General features: G+C 46.4%; 1 protein-coding gene across 1 annotated transcript in view; it reads right to left on the bottom strand.

Annotated features, from left to right (window-relative positions):
* Positions 1-2,746: 2,746 nt before the first annotated feature.
* Positions 2,747-22,283, bottom strand: part of LOC307245607 (testican-2) — a gene marked incomplete at both ends in the record, with an annotated part of 30,306 nt that continues 10,769 nt past the window's right edge. The window contains 9 exons of the mRNA XM_080021251.1: positions 2,747-2,895; positions 3,056-3,193; positions 4,060-4,122; positions 5,650-5,868; positions 6,099-6,214; positions 7,051-7,169; positions 8,861-8,975; positions 10,526-10,640; positions 17,666-17,711. Of these exons, the coding sequence (XP_079877377.1) occupies positions 2,747-2,895; positions 3,056-3,193; positions 4,060-4,122; positions 5,650-5,868; positions 6,099-6,214; positions 7,051-7,169; positions 8,861-8,975; positions 10,526-10,640; positions 17,666-17,711 (1,080 nt within the window). The remainder of the gene's footprint in view (positions 2,896-3,055; positions 3,194-4,059; positions 4,123-5,649; positions 5,869-6,098; positions 6,215-7,050; positions 7,170-8,860; positions 8,976-10,525; positions 10,641-17,665; positions 17,712-22,283) is intronic.

The following is a 22,283-nucleotide window of genomic DNA, read 5'->3' on the forward strand; positions in this document are numbered from 1 at the left end:
TTGCGAAACAAAACGTGTTAGTATCAAATTTATTTTCTGCGGTAATCCAAAATCCAATGGAAAAAATCCCATTGGTTTATGGTTGAGGGCAGTGTTGCCAGGTCTGTGGTTTTCCCGCGGAATTGGGCTACTTTTGAAGTGTTGCTGCGGGTTGAGTTTTTTTGGTCCGCTGGTTGGGTAGACCTATTTTGCATGCAAATTACATGAATAACATCTATTAATAAAAAAAAATGCATATTTTGAATGAAATCATTTATTTATACCCGAATCCTACCAAACTGACTCCAGATCAGCACGTACACACAGGGACATGGGACACGCGTACGTACACACATATTGGGGGAAAGAGGAACAAACAGAAATCAGTGTGTGTGTGCAGATGAGTCAGACTAGAATATGTCGAAATACAAGCTTCTGTTGGTCAAAAGTACATGCAATAAGTCCCACCTTACATGATTATGATTTTGTGTGGTGGATGTTATTAAGCTTCAGTCTAAGGGGATCGTTGTACAGCAAATGGCCCAGATATTTGCATTTAGACACTTTATCTACCGTTGTCTAACATACTATCAGCTATCTGGGAGTGAAGGCACTCTTTAGTTTTGCTGTAATTAAAAGTGTTGGATATGATTTGCCATGAGGCTGGTTTTGTCATACAGACTTCCGGGGTGGCCTGCCAAAAAAATACCTCATCCCTGCAGCGCTCTAGACCTCAAGGTCTGGCAAGCCACCCACAACCTTCACCTGCGTGAGCGCGGATCCTATCTTACCTGGCGCGTCCCTGACGTCACCGGTTGGTTTCTGAAGAGTGACGTTTTGAAGCCTTGGGCTTGGCTTTATGCTCACCGCCGCCTTGGAAAGATGGAGCCAGGCCTCGCCGTGCTGGGGCGGGCGACTGAAACCACACGCCAGTCGAACTAAGAGGACAATCGCTTCTCCTGGACCAAATTGATTGGAAGCGGTGGCTTTCTTTTTCCATTGACTTCCACTGGATTTCCAGAGCCATCTCGTGGCCGTTAGCCGAACTGCAGTTTAAAGCGCTCGCGTAACGGTCGCTGCTTGGCTTGACTGGACCAGCCCCGTCTCCCGGTTGGGTGCCTCAGGTAGTAATGGTGTGTGGATGATGATATGTAGTAAAAAAAAAAATAAAAATAAAAAGTTGGTTGTCGTTTCTACCAGAAGGTAATTCACCACGAGGGCAGCAGAAACACTCTGTTAGTGCAGGGTGTTCCCAATCCGGAGTCCGGATCGAGGACTCCGGACTTGTTTTACTTTTTTTCCTTTTCGATATTTCACAAGATATTTATACGCCACCTCACAAATGATGGCGATGTTTCCGTTTTTTTAGTTTTTTTTGTTACTGCCGCCTGCCACCACAGCAACCTCCCCCGACGTAACGCTCGGGAAGGTGTTGATGTGTCCCTAATGGCACCCCGGCTCCGGACGCCTCCCTGCCCTTTAAGCAAACGCCGTGCGAAATAACGACAAGAGCGCTTGAGTGCATGGATTTCAAGAGGCAATTATGTGATCCGCCCGCCTCTTTGCGGCGACCAAGAACACTGTGAAGTGCAGCGGTTTCCCCTGCGTCTTCACGCCTGTTCCCATAGCTGCAAAAGCACTTAAAAAAAAAAAAAAAAAGCTTGTCGTAAAATATTTAAAGTTAAAAGTGTGTTAATGTGCGACACTGTGTGTAATGTGTAACACCCCCTCTCCATTCGTTTCTGTTGTTTTCCTTTTTTTTTTTTTGTTTTTGTTTTTTCGTTTTGTCTTTGGTCTTAGTTGGAAGAGATCTGGGAATGATTTCGGTGGTGATGTCATCGTAAGATATAAATCTCATAAAAATACAACAGGGTTTGGCTCCAGTGCCTTTAATAGTAAAGTGCTCAGCCTATAAGTACATTCTTGTTACCTAACATGCAATACTAAAAACAATGTCTGGCCTATCTATAGCATGGAGGAAGGAACGGCAACATTTTTATTTTTTTTTCGATTTGAAAAAAAATAAATAAACAAAAGTAAACAACCTACATTTAAAATTCAAGTATCCACAAAGAACCTCAAGTAACGTTTACACTTTTTCGAACACAAAATTACAGCTTCAAGTAGCGTCCTCCGGAAATAAACATCGGTGTGTCACAATTTTTTTTTTCGAGAGCAAGAATTTGGAAGAGCAAGCGACGTTCTGCAGGTATTCGTTTGGAACAGCAAAGTACATTCTAGAGGTTTCAATAAAAGTATTTTCCTATCTTGCGCCCGTCGTCCACGCGACGCATCGGGGGGGCGTGGGGCTCGGCCGATCGCCGCGCGTCGAAGTCTTCCCGGGGACGGTATTTACATAATCTGTCACGGAAAAAAAAATTACACGCCCGCGTTGCACTCGGAAAGGGTTCTGAGGCGTCGGGTCTGGAGTCGCTCCGGTGGAACGGCGGCTTCTAGGACTCAAGCTCTTGTTACACGATGGAAAATAAATCTGTAAATGCATAGATGGCGGCCGGGACGGTTACCTCCTGCCGAAAACATGAAAGCTCCGTTTGCTCATAAGACATGGAAAGTAATGAAGCACTACACATATTTAAGACAAAAAAAAAAAAATGTATAATAATAAAATAAAAAAAACAGTAATGTCGTCATCACTGGACCCTGCGAGGGGTCGGGGTGGTGTGTGTGGGGGAGGGGTGGGGCCCCAAAACCCAAGCCCGAATCCCAGAATCCTTGTCCCGCGTGTGGTCGGCGGAGCGGAGACCTCCTACCAGATGTATCCCCCGTCGTCCGCCTCGCCCTCCTCCTCCTCCTCCTCCTCCTCCGTCTCCTCCTCGTTCTCCTCCGCCTCCTTCTCCTCCTCGTCCTCCCACCCCACCCCGCTGCCAAAGTCCCCGGAATACCCCACCATCTCATCTGTGGGGGAGGGGAAAAAAGAAACAAAACAAAAAAAAACAAAACAAGACATGACGGGGACTTATCATTTTCTGTTATCCGGGATGTTTTCCTTATGGATTGGTTTTCCTGATACAAGGTGATTTATTGAACTCCTACGGCAACCCCCCAGCGCTCTTACCACAGTCGGGGTTGCCATGGATCCGGGAGCCCATCATCTCCCCGCCATGCTGGTCCACGCACCAACACTCGTCCCGGCTCTGGTCGCACTGCAGCTTTCTGTAGTAGCCGTCCTCGTCGCAGCTGGGGATGTACATGCCTGGGAGGGACGTGCGAGTTCACACACAAATGCGCACGCACGGACGCACGCGGAGCACGCGCACGTTAAATATTTATACCCTCCGCCTCACACTAATGCCGGAGATAAGTGCAGCACGGATGGAAATGCCACGAACGTGCCTCGTGAACCCAGGACGAGCCCGGGGAGTGAGCGGCCGCTGTTCTCCCCCCCCAATATATTAGGATCTGCGGGTGTTGTTGGATCTGTGTTTCCTTGTTCCCGCCGAAAGCAGCGATGGTGGGATGACGGCACCAGCGACAAAGCCGCCTCAAAGAGTCCCCCCCGGGACTTCCACTGTCACCCCAGGCCCCTGGCGAACCCGCGACCCCGCGATTCCCCCTCCCAGCCTCCGCCGAGGAAAACACGCTGAGTAGTTCGAGTGGGTTTCGGCAGACGGGGGTTTTTTGGCGGTCCTATCTCGGGGTGTGTTCGGAAAAAAAAACAAACGCCTTAAAGTTAATATTAGTCGTTGCATAATGTGAATCCGGCACTTCGCCGCTAAAGCCAAGTGGGTGTTTGGAGCCCGGCTCTTTCCAGACGCCAGCGTCTTGGGCCTAATCCCCGCCCTGCGCCTATGATCCGTCTTAATGAGCCTCCTGCAGCCACCCGCCCCGGCTCGCCGAGTCACCCCGCTACGGTCAAAGTTGGCCCCCCCACGGCGACCGAACGCGGGACCCGCCTCGTTAACCCCCTCGGGCGCCGCCAGGCGACACTTCCGTTTCAAAGTGCGCGGACGCCCGAGCCCGACCCCAGCGGCGGGCGGGGACGCCGGTGCGCGCGCGCGCGGGATTGACTGTGATGGTCAACTTCGCCGTGATGTTGTCGGAAACCCGCCCAATATTTACCGGGCTTCTTTTTGGCAACCTCCTGCACTTGGATCCTCTCCAGCTCCGCGAGGCACGGTGGCTCTGTGGGAATGAAGACAGGGGGGGTGATGAAAGGGGATCGTCAAATCTTCTCCCCCTAAACTCGCCTCGATCAATGCTTCCCATAATTACCGCGTATGCCGGGATCGATCGGTTTGAGGAATTAAATATATATATTGTGTTTCCCTCAGATCCTTCATCGATTCTCAAAGAGCTTAGCCGGAGAGTGCACATGCAGTTCAAGAGGGGCGGAGAATCTGCTGCTTTTCGGAGAGGAGTTTCATCAATGATACATCATCGCCTCTTTTAGGCTTAGCGGTGAAGTATGGACATTTATTTTAAGTAAATATCCCCCCGTGCTGAATAATTGAACATTTAGTCAATGTGATCTCGGCCATGGCCCTGGTTGGTTCAAGGCCTGTGCGGTGGACTAGTTGGGAGAGCAAAACAAGGTACAAACCAGGACCTCGGGCGTCCTAAGGAGCTTCAATGGCAGAAACGTCTACATCGCAACGCTGACATTGACTAGTTCTGATGCGTTATCTTAACCTGTTTCTTTTCAGATCCAGAGCAAAGCCCATAACTGCCACCTCTCCCTGTCCCCGTGGAACAGGGGAACCTCCGCTTCTGCGCTTCCAATGAAGGGAACAAGTTTTTTTTTTCGTTTTTTTTAGTGACCGAATAAGAGAAGTTGACGTCTATATGGAAATTAAATCAAACATCCGTTTAAATCAAATCATCTTAACTAGCACCTCTGGAATATTTCATACGCTCCGTTAAAGAGTACAAGAAGAGATTGACATAGTGACCTTAAATACCCTTAAGACCAGTGCCTGAAGTGGGGGGAGTTTGGGTGCATTTAAGGTGGAAGTTCAGAGCTGATCCCTCACGCCCAAGATGACCAAGATAACAGACGTGACGTCACGGCAACATGGCGGCGCACGCTGTAAATGGTAAACAGCGTTCCCTTTGTATAGATTATTATTCATTTAAACACGTTTAACGTTGTTTTGCACTACTCTGTCGATTTTGATGTTATGTTGGGGGCTGGGGGCTGGGGGCATGGACGTGGGGACTGCCGACACAAACCACAGTTTTTTCGAGGTTCCCTTGAACGCAGCGTCACTTCCCGCTGCCCCTCGACCCGGTACAAACTCGGAGAGAGTTTTCTAATCCAGCTGAACCAGAGGGCGCGGGCAGCGGCCTCTAGCAGCGACGGCACCGGACAGATAATGAGTGAAACCAGCTGCTTCGACCAAAACGGTGCGAGATAGAAAGCGCCAACGCGGATGCCCGCAATCGAAGGGAATCCCCCCCGTCCATGTCCCGATATGGTCAATGATGTCATGGCAACCCCAGGCGCACTCCGACAATATAAATTTTACAATATGTTTACTTGATTTGCCCCCTTGAGCGGGGGCAGAACAGAGCGCCATCACCTTGCGAGAAGTGCCGGCGCGCGAGAAAAAGTCACCGCACGCCAACGACTAAAACGCAGAAGTGCCGACAGCGCGTAACGGCGGGTACCGGCCCACTTCCAGCACCGCTTAAGACCCCCTGTGGACTCACTTTCCCTCCAGAAGCAGAAGCACCACTCGGCCGTGGAGACCTTTCCGTCCTTGTAGCTGTCGCAGGAGTTGAAGAAGGGTCGGATGCACACCTCGTACTTGTCCAGGTTGATGGCGGCCAGCTCGGCGTGGTCCAGGTAGAGGTCGCCGTTGGTGTCCAGCTTGGAGAACATCCAGCCGATGGAGTCCTTGCAGCTGGCGACCAGGCTCTTGTCCAGCACTGTGGCGCACACATTGGCAGCGGCATTCAGTGTGAGCGCAGTGGACCCTGACCCCCTGCTGTGTGCCCGAGATGTCCTGCAGGTGTGTGCATTTCAACGTGAAATGGTCGATGTTATCTGTTCTAGACATTCCCCGGCGTTATATTTCGGAGGCGGCAGCGGCGGCGGCGCGTGAAGCGGCTTTGCGATAGGGCGCGCCGCCGTCGTCGTCGCCCCCCCTGGTTCTCACCTGAAGCGGTGCCAGCGCCGGGCTTGCCGGAGTTGTTCTGCTTGGCGTTGCCGTGGAGGAGCTGGAACCAGTCCCTCAGGCGGTCGCCCAAATCCGCCAGGTCCTGGCCGGTGCAGCTCTCTGGAGGAACAAGGAATCCCTGGATTCACACCTTGGCAAACGCTCCGCAGGGTTTTCTGACTTAAGAGGTGCGAGGCGGCCGCGGGGCTCAGCGCTGCTTTGTGTCGGGCCCACCGACGCACAGAGAACAGAAGGAGCATCGCGGCAGGATGAGGCTTTAGCTTTCTGCAGAACTCCGATTCTTAGAGAAAGTGTGTGGTGGATTTTAGTACGATGACTCACATTTCTTAGTTTGGAACAGCATGGAACACTGCTATTACACTATACATACTGCAATAAGCTAGTTAGTAAGTAGTAATAATTCCTATTTCTAATTTATACCCAATTTAATCCTAATTGCATAGGAGTCTGAAAAATCAATTTTATAATTATCAGTTTTCCAATAGACATTGACGTCCAGTTCAAGGCTCGTTTTTATCATATTTTTCAGGTTCCTGAGGAAAAACCGGAGCAGCATTTCATCCGTTCAATCCATTGGCATTTCCACAAGCCCACGAGCCGAAGGAATCAATGGAGTTTGCTCGCAATGATGGTGTTCACTCTAAATAATTAATCACCGTGTGATTCAAAGAGCATTTCAAACCACATGGGAGATATTTAGCTAAACCCAATCTGCGAAACTGGCGACTATTGATCCCCCCCCCCCGCCGTAAACATCCTTTGGCGAGAAAATTGGGAGTTCTTTCCAGCGAGCGGGGAAAAAAACCCCAAAAAAAACATGTGTACTTGTATACGCGTTCTCCACCATTTGCTGCTTTATTCCGTCATATCCCACTTTGTCTGCCATGTGCAAACTGTGCCGGGGACCCCGAGGGGGGAAGAGAGGAAGCACTTGCCGCGTTTGGTCTCAGCGTTAGCGAGGGGCACGGAGGCCGTGGGGCACGGGCAGAGGCCGGAGCACTTCACGCTCAGCTCCTTCCCCGTCAGACACGCCTGCTGCTCCAGCTTACACTGCGAGGGAGAGAGAGCGAGAGAGAGAAGAGAGAGTGTGTGTGTGTGTGTGTGCGTGTGTGTGTGCGTGTGTGTGTGCGTGTGTGTGTGTGTGTGTGAGGGTGATGACTGGATGTAGTGACTTTCAGTAAAAATTGCCGGGGGTGACTGCGGAGAAAGACATTGCTCATTCAGAGGAGACGCCGTAGGGGAGAGGGAGGGCGGGGGGAGGCGGTGAGTTGTCATTCTCCACCTTCGCCGTCTTCTGTCCCAAGGTTAAAATTAAAAACTGAACGCAAATCGATTAAAAAAAAAAAAATAAATAAAAAAAAATTTATAAATAAAAAGGACCAACCTGCAAATGGTCAGTGTGCGACGAGGAGGTTCATTAATCATGTGACTGCGTAATCTTTCTCCCACCACCAGTGATGACAGATTGTCTGTGCGTGTGTGTGTGTGTGTGTGTGTGTGTGTGTGTGTGTGTGTGTGTGTGTGTGAGATGGACCTATTAAAAGGGACCTACGATGCAAAACTCCCTCTTTCAGTGCTTGTGCACATACATTTGGGTCTCTCATGGGTCCACTAACACACAAACTGTGGAGAAAAAAATAAAAATAAAAAAAGACAACGCCCGCCGGTTTTTCGCAAGCCGCCTGTTTCAGAAAAACGTGTCTGAAAACGAGGCGTTCGGCTTTGCAGCCCTCCTACACGTCACCGCGGTAATATACGTCCTCTTCGGTAGAATTAGAACCACCCCCATCTGAGTAACTCCACCCACGCCCGGAGCACGACTGGACCCGCTGGCGTCGAAGCGAAGGGAAGTGCTCCGTTGGCGGCGCAGACCAGCACAAATCTTTTAAATAGAAAGAGGAATTAGGACCAACTGCAGGCGAGGGAAAAAGTATTTGATAAATAATTTTGGCGTGTGTTTCTTTCTGTGTGTGTGTGTGTGTGTGTGTGTGTGTGTGTGTCTGCGGTAGGTTGACTGAACTGAAGGCTGTGGGGCGCGATCCGCTCCGTGTTGCTCCAAGCAAAACCGAAAACAAATAAGCCCCGAGCCCAGCCGTCTCCCGCGGTGCTCCGAACACCGCGGTGAAAGTCGGGATGAACATTTAAATGAGCCCTTGTAGATCTAATATGAGTGAAGACTCGGCAACCGGATTGCTTATTTTTCGCCTCAAATTGGTTCAGAAACACATTTTTGGTGGACTGATAAGGCGCCCTCAGCGAAAGCTGCGCGGTAAATACAACGGAACCCGGAAGCCGCGCTCAAACCCCATTAGTTCAAGTTCAAGTTTAAGTTCACATTAGCTCACAGAAGGGGCCCCGGGAGGGCCGGCCCCCTCCCATTGAAACAGAGCGTCAGGAACAAAATGGATTTTCCAGGCATCTTAGAATGGCTCGAATGCAACATCTGAGTGGTATTTTCAGCAAAACACTTTAAAAGTGTGATTTGGGGACCTCAGAGACCTGAATTGACTCGGTGAAAAGGAGCATAATAGGTCCCCTTTAAGCGCTTACCATTTGCTACCTGGGTTTTTCACGGTGAATGAACAGCGTAATAACACAAAGGAAAGGGAATCAGAGAGGAGATGGTTGAATAAAAAAAAAAAATTTTTTTTTTTAAACCGCAGAGAAGCGGAATTGAGGAGAGACGATGAAAAGGGAGACGCCGGCGCCGACAGAGGTTGGGGCTTTGATTCCCTCGTTACCTCGGAGGCGTAGTTGTGCCCGTCGGTTCCGCACACGGGCACGGCGGCGGCGGCCACGACGGGGCAGGACTTGCAGCTGCTCTCCTGGGCCTCCAGCGGCGCGGGCTGTCGCACTCTGTGGGCGGAGGGAAATCACAATGAACAGTTCTTTTTTTTTTAAATAGATTTCTATTTTTGTCATTGGAGGAGGTAAGGCGCTAATGACAACGGACGGGTTGGCAAGTGATGAATTAGACGATAACAATAACACACTTACGCATTGTAAACAAGTGCGACGGAGTGGTACATTATTATCAGCGACAATGATGATGTGCACAATGTCCTATTTCTTTTGACAGAATGTGAATTATTGATACAGGTTTATTGTCATTTTATTTAGGTTGATTGTGTGTTGCCAGATTGGTCTGTTGTCGCCAAATCTTTAACTTTATGGCACATTGCACAACTTTGAGGTTGATAGTACCTTGAAATTATTTTCTATTTTTATTTGTATTGCCTATTGTTAGAAGCCTATGAATAAAGTATCCATCTATCCATCTATCCATCTATCTATCTATCTATCTATCTATCTATCTATCTATCTATCTATCAATCTATCTATCTATCTATCTATCCATCTATCCAATGTTTATTTCATTGACTTTTTGACTGTTATTGTTTATTGTTGTTTATTGCCCGTCTGTTCATTTTATCATTAATAAATGACAGTGGACAGCGGTTTACTTTGTGGTCGGGTGCTATTCAGACATATGTATAATATAACAAATCAGTAACAGTTATGTAAGCGTATCTCATCATTACACAGTGGCTTACGACACGCCAGGCCGACCTTCCTAACGCACAGTACTAACCACGGGAGAACGCTTGCGACTGGGTGTGAGCTGCCTTCCTCCGCGGCGCTTCCGCACTCCACACTCATCAGCCGCTTAACGCCGCCACGCTGCGATCGTACTTAAACGCCCATTATTCCGCCGCGGCCTCATGTTTCATTCGTTTCTCCTCGATATCGCCCTCTCTCTCGCTCGCACATTCTCTCTCTCTCTCTCTCTCTCTCTCTCTCTCTCGCTCTCCCCTCCTGAGGTGACTCCATAACCGAAGCTCCTCGTTAGGGAAAAGATAAATGCCCATTGCTGAAGATAAACCTCATAGGTAGTAATGATCCACTCCACTAGTTATTTTCAGATTGCACGCCCAGCTCTGTTCTTTCTTCATGGCACGGAAAGACATTTCACTGAAGAAATGAAGACTTGCCGAGGCCCAATACGCTGTTGGCGATTTGCCCATGATTGCTTATTGATGGAAGTTCTTCTTTGTCTTCTTTTCAAAAGGACTAAAGAGTATTATGTATTTTTTTATTTTTTTGGTAATTTTGTATACTTGTAATCTCTCCGGGGGAAATTAGTTCTCTGCATTAACCCATGCTAGAATAACCATGCTAATTGTATATTTCTTTGAGAAAAATATGTCTCCCATCCTCCTACCTGATCATATCTTCTGCTTTTGTCCAAAGCCACACAGCATCAAACTCTGGACTTTCGGTCGGGGCCTGAACCAGCGGAATGGTCTCAAAATGAGGTGCCTGCCACTGGTGTCGGCCATATGTAAAAACTGTACATGCTAGAGGAGACTATGGGATGGGGGACGGCGTTTCATGGAGCTTTGTACCTGTTCTCCAGCTTCTTGCGGTTGACGCACATGGCCCTCTGGTAGCCCTGCGCCACGCACACCTTGTGGCGGCTACACTTCACCTTCTGACACGGGTCCTTGGTGGTGTCCAGGGCTGTGGGACCCACACAAGAAGCATAACAGGTTGTTATTGTCGTCGTCGTTGTTGTTGTTTTGTTGTCATGGCAATGACAATAAATAAAAGAAATATAGTTTTTTTTCCATCGCTTGACAGAGTTTGTTTACAATGGATAGATGATTTACAATAGAGCGATAAACACTAAAAACAATAATAAACATTAAAAATAAAATACAGAATTACCAATACACAATAAAATTTTACTTAACAAGTAACAATAAACAATAAAAATACGAATTACCGATAAACACTAAAAGTTTACCTCACAAATAACAAGAAAGAATACAAATACCTTAAAAACAAACAAACAACTATGAAAATGTATCTAACAATGAACTATAAGTAATACAAATGAACGTAACAGTTGACAATAAACAATAAAAAAAATAAAACCAAAATAAACAAAAATCTATAAAAATGTACCTCATAATTTACAATAAACAATAACAATAAATTTAAAAATAAACAAGAGACACAACAAATGTGGCCATATGCAATAAAGCTAAAGCCAAAAGAAAATGAACAATAGCCTCTGTATCAATAATTCAACATTTTGAAAAAATAGGAAATTGTTTGTATATAAAAATATAAAGTAAAAACTGTACGTATAGTAAAAAAAACAGTGATGTAACAGTATACAGTAGTTATGTGACATGCAACAGTGTGCTGTTAGATGTTGTAACAATGGAGCAGTAATGTAACAGTAATGCAACATGTAACACTAATGTAACAGTAATGTAACATGTAACAGTAATGTAACATGTAACAGTAATGTAACATGCAACAGTCATGTAAATATAACATATATATTATATATACAAATATATCATATAACATGTAACAGTAATGTTACAGCCATATAACAGATAACAGTCATGTAACATGTAACAGTAATGTAACATGCAACAGTCATGTGATGGAAATGTAACAGTCATGTCACAAGTCACAGTAATGTAACATGTAATGTTAATGTAACAGTAATGTAATATGTAAAATTAATGTAACAGCAATCAAACATGCAACAGTCATGTAACATGTAACAGTAATGTAATAGCAATGTACTATCTAACATTGAACTTGAACAGTAATGTAACAGTAATGTCATTTGTAACAGTAATGTAACATGTAACAGTTATGTAACAGTAATGCCACATGTAACAGTGATGTTACAGTAATATAATATGTAACAGTAATATAACATTAATGTAACATGTAACAGTAATGTAAAGGTAATGTAACATGTACCAGTAATGTAACAAGTAACAGTAATGTAATGTGTAACAGTAATATAAGATGTAATGTAACATGTATTATTAATATAACAGTAATGTAACATGTAACAGTAATGTAACATGTTATATTAATGTAACATGTATTATTAATATAACAGTAATGTAACATGTAACAGTAATGTAACATGTTATATTAATGTAACAGTAATGTCACATGTATCAGTAAGGTAACATATAATATTAATGTAACAGCAATGTAACGTGTAACAGTAATGCAACATGTATTATTAATGTAACAGTAATGTAACAGTAATGTAACATGTATTATTAATGTAACAGTAATGTAACATGTAACAGTAATGTAACATGTTATATTAATGTAACAGTAATGTAACATGTATCAGTAAGGTAACATGTAATATTAACGTAACAGTAATGTAACATGCAACAGTCATGTAACAGTTATGTAACAGAAATATAACATATATATTATATATACAAATATATCATATAACATGTAACAGTAATGTTACAGCCATGTAACAGATAACAGTCATGTAACATGTAACAGTTATGTAACATGTAACAGTCATGTAATGGAAATGTAACAGTTATGTAACAAGTAACAGTAATGTTACATGTAATGTTAATGTAACATGTATCAGTAAGGTAACATGTAATATTAATGTAACAGTAATGTAACATGTAACAGTAATGTAACATATATCAGTAAGGTAACATGTAATATAAATGTAACAGTAATGTAACATGTAACAGTAATGTAACATGTATCAGTAAGGTAACATGTAATATAAATGTAACAGTAATGTAACATGTAACAGTAATGTAACATATATCAGTAAGGTAACATGTAATATAAATGTAACAGTAATGTAACATGTAACAGTAATGTAACATATATCAGTAAGGTAACATGTAATATAAATGTAACAGTAATGTAACATATAACAGTAATGTAACATGTATCAGTAAGGTAACATGTAATATTAATGTAACAGTAATGTAACATGTAACAGTAATGTAACATATATCAGTAAGGTAACATGTAATATAAATGTAACAGTAATGTAACATGTTATATTAATGTAACAGTAATGTAACATCTAACAGTACTGTAACTTGTAGCAGTAAACCAAAGGAACTTTGATGTTTATCTCTTCTACATTCTTTCCTTTCCTTCCGCCATTTTGAAACGATTTCCCACTTTCCATAGTGTTGTGGAGATGTGGTTGATATCCCCAAATGAGCTTTGATCGATTTTCGCGGTTGTCATTACGATTGAAAAAAAAAAAATAGAAATCCCCCAAAACAGGAAACCCTGGCCGTCATTAGCGAGGCGGCGGCGGGTCGATGGCGCTGCAGGTGGTCTCCAGCGGCTCCTCGCTCCGACAACCAGAGAGCACGAAAAGATTGATTGAGCATCTCTCTCTCTCTCTCTGCTTGTCACACCTCACTTGGCCTATCGCTCCCTCCCTCCCTCCCTCCCCGCCTCCGCCCTTTTCTCTCCCTCCATCTCTCTCCTCTCTTCCTATCCCGGATACTAAACTCGTTTCCGCTGGATAAGACTTAAATGACGATATCGCCGTTTCCGCCGCTCCTCCGTCTCGGGCAGCCGTGTCAGACTGTCCCAATCCATTTACTGAGAGGCCGCCAAAGCCCCTCCAAAAAAATAAATAAAAACCCCCAGGCTCAGACGAATTTTCGGGGAGGCGATTGACAGGCTGGTGGTGAGCGGCGGTAGCAGAATTTAAGCCGCCGAAACACTGAGTCAGCGCCCGGGCGGCTGCTTGGTCATCCAGCGGCTCCATGGACGGGGTGGCCGGACGCCAGGGCCCCGTAAATCCTGCGGCGGGGCGATACGCTGGTGCTACAAAGGGAGACGGGGGCCTGTGGGAGGTGAGGGCCGCACAGCGCGCACACAGCATCGACCGCTCCTCGTAACTGACGGTGCCGGAAGTACAGTACATGCAAGATTAAATAGAAAGTGGAATAATTTCACGGTTTAAGAAAAAAAACATTATTATTATTTTTTAATCTTATTTCATGGTTTGTTCCGGCTGAAATCCACAGTATGGAACGGTTATTGCTTGTGTATTTTATCAATTTGTTGTTTATGGGGTTTTTTTTGTTTTTTTTTGGGTCATTTTCTGTAACACAGTGTGCACGGAAGGAATCCCATATCTGTAGGAAAGGAGATAAAGAAGAAAAAAAAGCGCCTCCAAAAATAACAATTTTACACGAAGCGGAAAAACCCGGGATCGATTTCGCCGGCGCACAATGGAAGAGGGACACGGACGTTTCTCGGCGAAACCGGAAAACGAGCCAAGCATGCCTCTCGCTCTCTCCCCGCGCCGCTCCTCCGGGCGGATGCGGCGGCTCCCACGACCGGCGCGCGTGGACGTGCCGCGCTCCTCGTCTACGGGGCTCTTATGTTCCCATAGAAACAAAGCCCGGCGGGGTGATGATAATTCTCGGCGGTGATTCGCAAGTCGCTCATTGCTCTGATGTCTTTACGATCTCTCCTTGAAGGAGCCTCTCCTCCGCACGCACGCACGCCCGCCACGCCCGCGCCCGTCTCTGCCGGAGCCGAGCGGATTTAATTTCGCGCAGGGGACGGAGCGGAGGGGGGGTTCGCCCATCTCCCTGTTTTACACCCCGTCGATTCGTCGGGCGGGGGTGGGGGCCCGGCAGCGGAGCCGTTACGGGTTTGAAGATCCCCGCGTCCGACCTCTCGGCGCCGACCGCAGAGCGCCGATATCGAAACGGCGTCCATCCCCCCGACCCCACAGGAGCGCGGTTAAACATGTGACACCGTCAGAACATTTGAAACAAAAAAAAAAAGAAGAAAAATAAGAGAAAGAAAGGGAAAAAAGAAAGGGATTCTGCGGCTGACGGGTGTACGGATCCGGAGACAAAAGAGGGGCCTGGCTTGACGGCTCCAAGTGAATGTGCTTCCCCCGTGGCTTCGGCGTGGGAGCCTTTCCACCTATTAGCGCTAATTGGTTGAGGCTGAGAGAACCTTTCTGTACCTGCGACTCTGCGGGAGCCGTCAATTTATTTGACTAATTAACACGGCGAAGTACCAAACGGTGATATAAATGGGGTACTGTCATAGTACAAAAAAATTAAAAGACATTTTTTCTTGTCCTAAATAAGAAGAACCCAACACGAGCTATTGTTTCTATGAGTGTTTTTTTTTTTTTTTTTTTTTTAAAGCACCAAACAACTGTCAAGGGGACTTGACCGAAAGCCATAACTTAAACCTCGGGCTCTTCTGACACCTTTCACGAAATCGCCGACAACGTACAAATATGCACTGTCACCCAGCTCACTTTACGATGTGAAAAGTAAAAATGGCGACTTGCCCTTACCCACAATGCATTGTGATATACGCTCGCCAGCGTAGTGTCCGGTGTTTGCATCGTACAATATTTCACCCAAGGTACTTTCTGCACACTATGACTACATGTCACCCTGGTACTTTTCGCGTACTATCTGATGCATACTACGCTTTTCTATGCCGTACTAAAAACGCTCGCCTGCTAAATAGTGTGCTCGTATTACTCGTAGTATTATTATTAGTCGTTTTCAAGATTCAAGATTCAAGAGGTTTATTCGTCACATACATATACACATACTTTCATACATATATGCAGTGAAATGTCAATGCAACGCACAATATGTTCTAGACTGAACACAATAGCTATCTAAACATTTCTACTTGACAAACTAACTGAGTCCTAAAACGTAATGCAGGAAGTAAGTCGAATAATATAGAATAAAATAAAATAAGAACTCAAAGGTAATGCAGAGTGGGGGTACAAAATAGAAATAAAGGGAATAGACTTATGTATATGGGATAGGCTATTATGTATGTACAGATATGTGCATTAAAGTGGCATGTGAATAAAATTAGGTAGTGTGTGTGGAGAAATACAGTACAGTGTACAACAGTACGGCACAGCAATACAGTAACACCAAACAGAACAGCAATACAACGCATGCACGTATGCAGTAACCCTCGATAGCAGTACTATCGAGGACAGCGGTCGCGCCTCGCCCGGATTTCCCGCCGCTCCGCATCGTCGAATCCCACAGCGTCGACGAGGAGCCGCCGTCGGGGCGGATCAACGGGATCGACGGAATTCGGAATGAATGTCGGGTCACATTTGGGGACATTGAATACATTGCATTAGCCCGTTCCTCACACTGGAAGAGCGGAGGATTGAGATAATATTGAGAGAGACGGGGACTTCCGTCTCATGTCGCTCCTTTGAGGCAACTCGCGGACGTCTTTTAAGTGGAGCGTGCAGTGGGAGGCGGTGGGAGGCGCGGACCTCCCACTCGCTCACATACATCTCAACACCAACACGCTTGTAATCCCCGGGGCCCGCTAGATTGCCTTCTCCTGTATCTATGAATACTAATTCATTCCGTAGCCTCGCCGCGTTTAGTGATTCACATTCCGTGTCTTTTCATCTCCGCTCTGAAGTTGGCTTCCTAAAAGTCGGAGGGTTTTCCTCCCCGTCGCCCCCTGCAGGAAAGACCCCCATTGAGGCAAATGGAGCCCCGTGGGAGTTTCGGACCCTCAGCCGCAGAAGCAATTATAGCCGGCTCTTAAAGCCCGGCACGGCCATTTACGGTTAGGACCGCAGGCTCAATACCCGTTCCCCCTACACCCCCGACCCCCGACCCCCAACCCCCAGTCCCCTACCCCCAACCCCCCGACAACACAGCGTTCTTCACCCCGTCGGCTCCGATAACCCCGGACCAGCGCACCTATGAATCCTGATGACCTCAGACATGGGCTGCAATTAAAGGGAGCGATCGCTGCAATAATAATGCGACACCCCGCAACCGCCCCGCCCCCTTCCACTCCCCGGTCCCCCCTCCTTCCCCTCCCTCCCCCCCCCCCCTCCTTACCCTCCCTCCCCCTCCACGACGGGAGGAATTTCATAAGCCGGCGCTGCTGATGTACCGAGGCAGTGAGCACTTAGCGCTGATTATTTCCGCCGCCGCCGCCACATGAACAGACAGAAGCCAGATTTTCTTCGGAAGGGCGTCAAAGCGTTTTAAATATTAAAAAGCTTTTGGTTCTATTGACATTGGAGTTAATATTATTTTCAGCGCATATAATACATATTAGATGCCTTTCATGACCACTTCACCTCACCTTAAATTCCATCGCTCATTCCATTTCATACATATTCATGCACACTGACCTAGAGAAGTTAACGCGTTCGTTTTCTGTGAACCATCATGATATCCAGCGCCTGGGAAACTCAAATTGTGCTGCGATTTTGATTTTTAATATTTTAATAATATCTAATATCTTTCGTGTGTTTGGATAAAATATACATTAGTTTTTTCCAATGTTATAACATTTGGAGGATTTGTGGATTTCCGTTTATTTCAGTACAAGCTTTTCGTACAATTTCCTACAGCTGAAGAAAAAAATTATCATCTAAGCCGTAAGGTCAATGAACCTTCATGTGAAATTTTGGGAAATTTTATATGAAATGTATTTAAAAATACATATTTAATTAAATAATCATTTCTTAATCTTCTACTCATTTTCTATATCGGACGTTTGTTCTCTAACTTTTTAGCACTCCCCACAAGGCATGCATTAATTAATAACTAGAATATTTGGAAACTTGTATTGTATATCTCTTGTGTCGTACATTCTTTTCCTTTATAATGGATCAGAGGTAGATTTATTAGGATTGAATAATCTTTTCGACTTACTTTCATCGGATCCAGCGGTGTCGTCCAGTTTTTTGATGTAGTCGTCCTGTAGAGAGACAGTATTTGCATGATTTGAACTGATTTGATATTTTTGAAAGCACAAACACCTTGCAAAACAAACGATAAGACGGAGCGAGGCGTCAGACCTCCCCGGCGAGGACTGACGCAGGCCTCTATTCCCTGAGCAGAATTCGGAATGACGTCGCTTTGAACTCAAACCCACTTTTATCACATTTTATCAATGGCTTGGAAAAGATGAGGAGACGCTCTTTAACTTAAATAATATCTGCTGTGAAACACTGGCGCCTTTTAACCGGAGCCCCTTCTCCGACAGAGAGCGAGAAGATATTTTCATTTGTGATGTTCAAAAGAGCCGCCTGCTTCCGAGGGAATATTTACAAATGTACTCTGCTATTCTCAAGATTCTGTTGAATTAAAATAAAAAATGTAATGTCCCTGACCCCCGCCACCCGCAGGTCTCTGGCTCTGTCTCTACACCAGGGACACATGAGAGGGAGTTGCCGAGCAGAGCAACTTCTCGCCAAAGGCACTTTTACTATTGAAAGCTGAGCCAGGATTTAAGTGGATAAAAGTCTGGCATTTCTTTTTAAGAATTTATCGTTGGGAGGCTTTTCGACGTTTACATTTACACGGACTAGCATACGGGATGAGACATTGGAGGAAAAAGAAAATGTCTGGAACATAGAGAAGATTACAATCATGAAAAAAATTCCCTTGAATATTGATTCCAATAATTATGCTGTACATTGTTGAGCCGTTTATTATTTGTATCATTACTTCATTACATACTATTTTTTACTGTTGCATTGCTTATTGTATATATGCACCGATCAGCCACCCCATTAAAACCACTGACAGGTGAAGTGAATGACATTGCTAATCTCGTTCCAATGGCACCTGTCAAGGGGTGGGATATATAGGCAGCAAGTGAACAGTCAGTTCTTCAAGTTGATGTGTTGGAAGCAGGAAAAATGGGCAAGCGTAAGGATCTGAGCCACTTTGACAAGGACCAAATTGTGATGGTTAGATGACTGGGTCAGAGCATCTCCAAAACGACAGGTCTTGTGGGGTGTTCCTGGTATCCAGTGGTTAGTACTTACCAAAAGTGGTCCAAGGAAGGACAACTGGTGAACCGGCGACAGGGTCATGGGCGCCCAAGGTTCATTGATGCCGTGATCATTGATGGGGAGTGAAGTCTGGCCCGTCTGGTCCTATCCCACAGAAGAGCTACTATAGAACTAAATGCTGAAAAGGTTCATGCTGCGATGATAAAAAGGTGTCAGAACACACAGTGCATCACAGCTTGCTGTGTATGGGGATGCGTAGCTGCAGACCGTTCAGAGTCCATTCTGACCCCTGTCCACCACTGAAAGCATCTACAATGGGCACGTGAGCGTCAGAACTGGAGCATGGGGCAATGGAAGAAACTGGCCTGGTCTGATGAATCATGTTTTCTTCTACATCATGTGGATGGGGTTAGGGTCCGATCCTATCGAGCATCTGTAGGATGTGCTGGAACAACAAGCCTGATCCATGGGGCCCCACCTCGCAACTTCCAGGACTTAAAGGATCTGCTGCTAACGTCTTGGTGCCAGATTCCACAGGACACCTTCAGAGGTCTTGTGGAGTCCATGCCTCCACGGGTCAGAGCTGTTTTGATGGCACAAGGGGGAGCTACACAATATTAGTGGTTATTAGTGGTGGTTTTAATGTTGTAGGTGATTGGTGTATATCGTGATTTGGATGTTCATTCTCCTGCTTTTGTACTCAATGCTTCCCTATTGAGCTGCTGCAATGCCGGAATTTCCACTTTAGCGGATCAATAAAGTACTGTCTTATCTTATATTTATTTTAAGTTATGTGGATAATATGATCAAGCAGGTAGAGGAATTGGGTTCAGAAAGTTTCATTACTTTACTGTAAAGACAACTATATCAAAATATTACGACAAAATCTAGTATCGGTATTACAACAAGTATTACAACTCACCTAGCCCCATTTCTTTTTTTATATCAAAGTTAGAGTGCCTCCTATGTTGGGGCGGTGACTACAGATGTCAAATAAACTATGAAAAGGGAAGGACGAATTCAGAAAACTGTCGCTTACCTCCACTTCCTGTCGCGTTGGAACGGCACCAGGGAGGGGGAGAGACAGAGACAGGAAAAAAAGAAGAAAAACAAAAAACAAAAAAATTAAACAAAACAATGTTTCAGCCTTTCTCCTGTCATCCAGAGCTCCGATGAGCCACCCTGGGATCCGGTTCACCGCAGTTAACGGCAGCAGTTAAACCCGCCGGCCCCCCCCGATGCACACCAGTCCTTCACAGTGGATTATTGGGGCCTATTTACCAGGGATGATCAGCTGGCAGTGCTGCCTGAACACAGCGGCCCGCCCTCGCTTTATGTCTGTTTACACGAGGCCGCTGGAGAGCGCTCGGCTGTCGATCGAAATGGCCGCCGGATACGCGGTGACATACGACTGGGGCCTCGGGAAAAGAGCGCCGCCGCGCAGGTCATGAACGTGATTTAGACGTCCTGAACGTCGCGGCCGACGCAAAGCGCACATCAGCTCGGCGGAGGATCGACAGCGCGTTCAGATTTATCTCCTGCAAAAAAAAAATAAAAAATAAAAATACAACCTTGAGCGGAAACGCGGCGTCGGCTGCTTTCCTTTCATTACGTTTTTGCCGTTTTGGCTTCTGTCCAAAGGCATTATACGTCAATACCCGCTATAGACTCCGCCAGCGCTTTTCATCATCCCAAGCCGCCGTTTGTTTAGGGAGAAATACGGCGCCCGGGGTTTATTCCCGGTAGCGGATCAGTTCAGTAAATGAAAACAAGCACTCACACACACCGCGGGTCCACCTGTCTAGTTAACAATGCCGTGGCGGGGTGTTAGATGTCAGTATCCCGGCACCAACAATTTAAAGTCCGGCCACGGTGAAAAGCCATAAACGGCGGAGAGAATTTTTTATCGCGGATGGCACCGCGGGACTCCGGGTTCCATCTCCGAGAGCGTTTGGCTGAAGTTTTCTGGGTTGCGGTGGAAAAGCCACAGTCCTAGAGAAAACAAATCACCGCTGGGTATCATACAAACAGCCTCCGGATTACACAAACACACAGTCCCCGCCTCGTGAAGGGAAAAAAAGCATAATTAATAACATTAAACTGTAATTGCTATCTTGTTCTCAACGTGCCACATTAAAGGCTTCGGCGCTCATGCTCAACACTTTGGAATTATGCGGTCAGGAAAAATAATAAATGAATAATAAATCTCCCGCAAAACCGAACGACGAATCGTAAGAAGTAGAATGCGGAAGTTCGTTAAAATGCCGCAAAACAACCAACGCTACACATCGACGGGTCATTTGGCCGAAAAGAATGACTTAATTACTTGACATGGCCGTGTTCGGACTGAAGTGTTCTCAAAAGCTTCCGTGTCTCCTCGGGGCTGCGGCCTCAGTCCTTATCTCCACCCAGCAGCAGCGGCGGCGCGGCAGCGAGGACACAAGGCTGAGGCGGTGCTTTAAGTCCTTCCACAAGGTTGAAAGCTAATGCCGTCCCCGCTGTATTGCAGCCAGAGCCTTCGCCACAGTTCAACAGCAAAGCCTCCGGACTGGAGGCAGCGAGGCCACGAGGGGACAGCGAGGGAGAGGAGAGAGTGTGGGGGGTCAGGTGGTGCTGGTAGTGGTGGTATGATATTCATTGTGCCGCTCCCCTGAGTTATGTGATTCATATCACGGAGCCCACCTCTTCTGCCATTTGTCAACATGGCCGTAATGCAGCTGGTGTAAAACAGAGCACGGGGACTAATGGAGCCTGACCATCCAGATGCCGCTGCCTCGCCTCCGGAGCCGCTGGGCGGCATTAGCCTGACAGTGTTTGGCTGCCGGCCTGACTGAGCTCCTCCGACTTAATGTCTATCTCACCTCGCCCAAGACCCACTTGGCGCTGACACACTCAACGCCGCGCATACCTTCGTTCCCCCCCCGGGGCTGGGTCTGCAGCTGCAGGCGCGCCAAAACCAACCTGAACCGGGGGAAGCAAAGCAAACCCAGCCGCATGGCGTATCCCAATCCTTTTATTTGCTGCCAATACCCAAATATTCACCCGCACTTTTATCTCAGTTGTTTCCAAGTCTTTTAACCGTGAAAGGACAGCTGCAGATAATTAACACCTATACAGGGTCTGGGCTAAAATATCTGGATCTTTGCTGTGCACCGCCATACCGTGTACTGTGTATATTTCGAGCCATGTAGGTTCCGTAAAAGCATGACCCTGGATCTCTGACACAAAACCGAAATACTGTGAATAAAGCCCGTCCAGCAGTAGCCTGTGCTCTGGGTGTTTGTGCTGCGAGGCACCGGAGTGTGGCCCCCTCCTCTTTCTACGCCAGAGAGACTCTCACGGAGTAGAAAGAAATGTCACAGCCAGGTTCTGCATCTCCTCGCCGGGCTGCAAAATTCCATCAAGTACATATGCAGCCGGGGTCACGGCGTCACCGCGGTCCATCCGTAACCATAATGTGACGGGGGTCGGTGCAGCCGGGACCACTTAGGACACGCGCACGCCTCACAAAACACAACCCCTGGACCAAA

This window comes from Zeus faber (genome assembly GCF_960531495.2).
Source record: "Zeus faber genome assembly, chromosome: 20".
Classification (NCBI taxonomy): Eukaryota; Metazoa; Chordata; class Actinopteri; order Zeiformes; family Zeidae; genus Zeus; species Zeus faber.